Source organism: Lampris incognitus, chromosome 4, assembly GCF_029633865.1.
Source record: "Lampris incognitus isolate fLamInc1 chromosome 4, fLamInc1.hap2, whole genome shotgun sequence".
NCBI lineage: Eukaryota > Metazoa > Chordata > Actinopteri > Lampriformes > Lampridae > Lampris > Lampris incognitus.
The window spans coordinates 56133835-56139834 of NC_079214.1; the positions used below are offsets into that span (position 1 = coordinate 56133835).

Genomic DNA, 6000 nt, shown 5'->3' on the forward strand with positions numbered 1-6000 from the left:
TTTGCAGCTCAACCTGCATGCTCAGTTGTGACTCTCTAAGAAACGCACATTACTACAATGACACATTCTCACTAATGACATTGTGGAATCAGTCTCTTCTCTGAATCCAAGTTTCTGATAGGCCAGACAGGTCTGAATGATGACTTGGCAGGGCGGCTATTGGCAGCCGCATTGGTGTTGGTTCAGTCAGCTGATTTCTTCTTTCCATTCTGGGTCCCTAGAGATAAGAACAGCTGTCTCCTTCTGCGGCGGCCCACTGGCCAGCTGAAAACAGCCACCTGTCTTCCCAAAGCTCCAGAGATTGTCCAGTGGATTGTCCACTTCTTGTGTGTGGGGATTATGGTATTAGCCTAACACGGAAAAGCAGGGGGAAATCTCTGGGAGGCAGATCCCATTTTCACACAATGCTCAATGCAAAGGCCAACGACAAACTATCTGTGTCTTTGAAGGTACTAACCTGGATAAGGGCAAATAGGAGCTGAGAGCAGTGGGTGGCATAGTGAGAACGTCTCCTATATGGCTCCCACAGCCAGATGAAGAGGTTGGTTGAAAGCACACCCAGAGAGTGCCTTATCGCAAGGGCACCAGAAAGATAAATGAGAAAATCTTCACTCTTGGGAATTAATTGCAATCTACATAAATAACCTTTATTCAGACAGGCATTGTGAGTGCTGGAAATGGTCGTGGAACAAGTTGCTGATGGGTGTTGAGGTGGCCCAGCTGTCCAGCCTATTCGGCACCAATGTGTATCTCTTAAGCAGGGCAGCAGATAAGAAGACTGAGCACTGAGCAAGGAAATGGTCTGTTCTCCACTTTACAAAGAACAACTCAAAGTGACTGTTATTACTGAATTAGTCATGTCCATCTCTGTGCTATTCTGTTTGTGTTATTTTTCAATTTCCATCTTAAACAAATGTGTAGCACTTCATACCTCTAACAGTGTGTGGGATGCAGCTCAGCTTTTCCAGTGTACCCCATCTCAAGCATGATGTTATTCCAACACACACGCACAGGCACGCACACACAGCAATTGTGAAAAGCCGCACTATCTAGCTGTCTGTCCATGTCTCTGTCTCTCTGTCTTTCAGCATGTCTTCCCGTTTGTGTTTCTGTCACTCTCCCAGTTCATATGCCTCCTTGGTTGTCCCTTGCTCATTGGCTCTCAATCAAGCCTTTGGCTCCCTTTCCAGGGGGTCTCACTCATTTCTTTCTCTCTCACCATGGACAGTGGGTCATGTGGCAGCTGAGCAGTTAGGTTCATTATCACCCATGCTGGGCCAACTGGGAGTCATGCACCCCAGGCAGGGCTCGGCCCTAACAGCCAGCTGCCATGGCTTTTCCTTTTCTTGCGTGCTACAGCAAAGTATTCCAGACTAATACAGCTGACAGCTCAAACTGCACAAGCTGAGAAAAAGGTGTATGCCCACTTCAATCTACCCTGAATTTTGGGGCTTGAAACTCAGCTATACGTTGTTTTCTGAAAGGCTCTGTCTGCAAATTTGACATTTTTTTCTATGTGCCCTTCACCATACACTTAAAAACATAATCAAGCGTTTTGAACTTTAAAGTTACTTCTGTAAAGGCACACATACCTTCGATCCCAACTACTTTGGGCCTATTGTTCAAATGAATCCAGATATGCAGTAAACAGCAACTTGTCAACTTGACTCACCTTCTCCTGGTACTGTCGTCGCGAGGAGTCTAGAGATTGGATTAGCGCAGTGGCGTGGCCCACAAACATGGCGTAGCAGGTAGCTCCCACAATCATGCTGAGGATGGTAAGCCACACATCTGTCATGCCCACCGGTGGGTACATGCCATACCCGATACACAACATGTGGCTCATGGCTTTGAAAAGGGCGTAGGAGTACTGCTGTCCCCATGTATCATTCTGAATGAGAGAAGAGAGAGAGAGGGTAAATGGGGTAAGCTAGGGTGAGCAAAGAAGAAAATGGGACTGAGTTTCTCTCTCTCTCTCTCTCTCTCTCTCTCTCTCTCTCTCTCTCTCTCTCTCTCTCTCTCTCTCTCTCTCTCTCTCTCTCACACACACACACACACACACACACAAGCCATTTAAAGGAGAAGAGATGAAAGATGTCCCTCTAATATTGACATACTTCTGGCTAAGCAACTGCCAGTGTATGTTTGTTGGTTTCAATATGCAAACATTTATAACAAGCCGACATTTGGTCAAGAGCCTAAAACAGTCATGAGAATGAGCAGAAAGAGTAGAAGACACCCGGGGCTTTCAAAGCGGAAAGTGGGTCAGCTATTTAGAAAAATGTGATTTCTCTGTGAGTTTTCTCATTCGGAGATAAATTCCCCCTTTTCTTAAGATCCCTTTGGTAGTCCACAGTGAATCAATATCAGCTCTCTCCCAGCGGTGACACATCCAAATTGCCTTCAAACTCATTTCCACAGCGGGAAAACCTAAGAGATAGCAATGTTATTAGTGTCTCCTAAAAAGGTAAGGAGTGATGACCCAGCAAGATAATGGGACAGCTACTGTAAGGGAAGTCAAGAGATGTCTTCTAATGATCCCAATCAGGACCAAACCAACTGTAGCTGAGTGTATCAATACTAATGGGTTCTTTGTCTATTTGGCAATACAGGCTGACAAACATGAAGAGCTGTCTGTCACTGAGACGCTCTGCCGTTGAGGCTGAAATAAATTCAGAAAATATATTAGTTATTTTGTCACATTGAGGATCATTCTACTAAGTAATTCAATTAATTAGCCAGTGTTTACTGAGTGAAACAAAACAAACCCCATTTTGATGTTAATGAGAGGCTGCTTCCCCTCACATGGGATTTTAAACTAACTATGGTACAGTATGCGAGTTCTTCCACACACTGTAGTTTTTTTCAGTGCCCTGCAATCCCAGGTTCACCATGCTGTTGTTTGGCTGCCAGCAAGCTTACAGTGGAGGATCTAGCCTTGGCAACCTCTGTGGAATTCATGGAAAAAATTATTCTACGCTGTACTAACTAGAGAACTGGTGCTGACATAAACATTCTATATTCAAATTTAAAGGACTTGATTAATCCCCCACTGAGAAGGGAAATTCTCTTTTCTCCCTCTGTCTGGAAGCCAGGGTTGACTAGTCAGGGCATCCCCGCATGGAGTACTCCGATGAGATATTTTGCTCAAGAATACTTTTAACAGGTACAGCCACTCAGAGAATCAACCTTCCTGTAAGAGGACAGTGTCACTAACTACTAGGCTATCTTGCAACCACAAAGCAAACAAAAATAGGTACTAGTGGGATTTTAACCTATACAGGAATCTTCAAGGTCTTTCACAAACAAAGGTATTTTCGCCAGCATAGGCATGGCATGCAAAAATATTTTTCAGTTTGTAAATGTTGATTTTATTCTCTTTTTCTGTCGGATTTCTTACAGCCAGTGCTGCATATTTCTTCCCAATAAACACATCTGAGGCAGTGTATTCAGCATATGTCTCAAAACGCACATGGCCTTGAGACTGGCATTAAAACACCTCAGATGCAGATGAAATTTCAGGTTTTTAGTGACGTTTGTTAAACAAACCAATTGAGCAAACTAAGAAGAAGCATTAATTTTGTCAGGTTTCATTATGTGTATACTATAGTGTGCATACTATACTATACTGTTTTTTTATAAAGCCCAAACTTTCTGTGGGTTATATTTCAAAATCTGGCTCAAACCTTTTTTTCTGCTATATTGTGGATTACGTAATGGCTGTCCACACTCACCACTCATCATTGTTTTGGCCATCGAATCCTCATCTATAGCTCTGGAAAGACCTGGTAGGTTCAAGAGTATCAAGAGATTTGGAGACAAGTCCAGAGTGGCTCTGTATGTATTATGCTGGTAATTTAAAACTTTATGTTATTGACCCATTCAATAACATTGCTTATATCCAGCCTATTCCTCACAACACACATTTGGCATTTTCTCTGGCTACAATTTTATTTTTCAAAAGCAAGTGTTTCTCCATGAAGCAATTGATCCATCCAACAGATCTCTCTTTCTGCATGACCCTGGGAGGTTTCAAACACTGAGATACTTAGATCAATTCTATGCATTCCCAATATGAAAGAAACTATTTTTAAGTTAGGTTTTGTTTTTTGTTTTTTTTCAAAACTACCCAGCGAGGTTAAGTCTGATTAGCAGGAATGGAACAAATTATCCACTTCTTTAGCAGAAATAGCAGTGAAGATGAACATAGTACTACTACTAAGTTTTTATATCTCTTCGTGGCTACATATTTTCTCTCCAATCAGTTTTTTAATATACTTAAAAAAAAAATCTTTACCTTTCTCTTTAATCTTTAATTTTTGGGTCATCATGAGGGCCAAGAAAGGGCCAAGAATCGCTGTTACTGGGAGTTTGGTTGGATTTCTTAAAAAGAAAGCAATTTTTTTTATATATATATTGTTCAATGTGTGCCTTTATATTTTGATGAGATGTATTCAACAAGATTAGGAGAAACAAAATTCTCCCTCAACTTTAAAAGGATGGGGAGTCATGGTGATGTATAAGTTTTATAGGTAAAATTGAATTTCATTACTTTGAATTTAGATCAAAATGCTATTTAATCTATTAAATACATTTTTCATTTATGTTTGTCAGCTTGGTGGTCAGCTCCTCAGAAGGCTCTCTGGGGAACTGACCACCAGCTCTTCCTCCCCCACCTCAGCAAAGGCTCTCCACAATTGCCCAAATTAAGAGGCCCCCTCCTCCCCTGCCAAAAAGATGACTCTACCCATCCTGGAGAGGGATGTTAACACGCTGTTCAAGAGACAGAACCCCCACAAAGCTGCTGGACCAGACTCTGTCTCTCCCTCCACCCTGAAGCACAGTGCCGATCAGCTGTCTCCGGTGTTCACAGACATTTTTAATGCCTCACTGGAGACATGCCATGTACCAGCCTGCTTCAATACCTCCACCATCACCTTGTCCCCAAAAAATCAAGGACCACAGAACCGTCGCCCTGACCTCTGTGGTAATGAAGTCTTTTGAGCACCTTGTTCTGTCTCACCTTAAAAGTATCACTGACCCACACCTGGAATCCCTGCAGTTCACCTACAGAGCCAACAGGTCTGTGGATGATGCAGTAAATATGGTGCTCCACTTCATCCTCCAGCACCTGGACTCTGCAGGAACCTATGCCAGGATCCTGTTTATGGATTTCAGCTCCGCCTTCAACACCATCATCCTGGATGTGCTGCAGGACAAGCTCTCCCAGCTGCATGTGCCTGTCTCCACCTGCAGGTGGATTACCAACTTCATATCTGACAGGAAGCAGCACATGAAGCTAGGGAAACATGCCTCTGACTCCCAGACTATCAGCACCAGTTCCCCTCAAGGCTGTGTTCTTTCCCCTTTACTCTTCTCCCTGTATACAAACAGCTGCACCTCCAGTTACCAGTCAGTCAAGCCCCTGATGTTTGCTGACGACACCACCCTTATTGGGCTCATCTCTGGTGGGATGAGTCTGCCTACAGGTGGGAGAGATTGACCATCTGGTGTCCCGGTGCAGCCAAAACCACTTGGAGTGCAACCCTCTAAAGACAGTTGAGATGGTTGTGCACTTCAGAAAGTACCCAGTCCCACCCACCGCCATCACCCTGTGTGGTTTCCCAGTTGACACTGTGAAATCTTTCTGCTTCCGGGGCACCACCATCTCCCAGGGCATCAAGTGGGAGCTGAACATCAGCTCCCTCACTAAGAAGGCACAGCAGAAGATGTACTTCCTGCAGCAGCTGAAAAAGTTCAACCTGCCAAAGCCAATGATGGTGCACTTTTACACTGCCATCATTGAGTCCATCCTGACCTCCTCCATCACTATCTGGCATGCTGCTGCCACTGCCAAGGACAAGGGCAGACTGCAGCGTATCATTCAATCTGCTGAGAGGGTGACTGGCTGTAACCTTCCATCTCTCCATGATCTGTACGACTCCGGGACACTGAGGTGAGCAGGAAAGATCATGGCCAACCCTTCCCACCCAAGCCATG

At 44.0% G+C, this 6000-nt stretch overlaps 1 protein-coding gene across 1 annotated transcript in view; it reads right to left on the reverse strand.

Annotated features, from left to right (window-relative positions):
- Positions 1-6000, reverse strand: part of hcn4 (hyperpolarization activated cyclic nucleotide-gated potassium channel 4) — a 116546-nt gene that overhangs the window by 62241 nt on the left and 48305 nt on the right. Inside the window, exon 3 of the mRNA XM_056279376.1 lies at positions 1673-1930. Coding sequence (XP_056135351.1) covers positions 1673-1930 — 258 coding nt within the window. The remainder of the gene's footprint in view (positions 1-1672; positions 1931-6000) is intronic.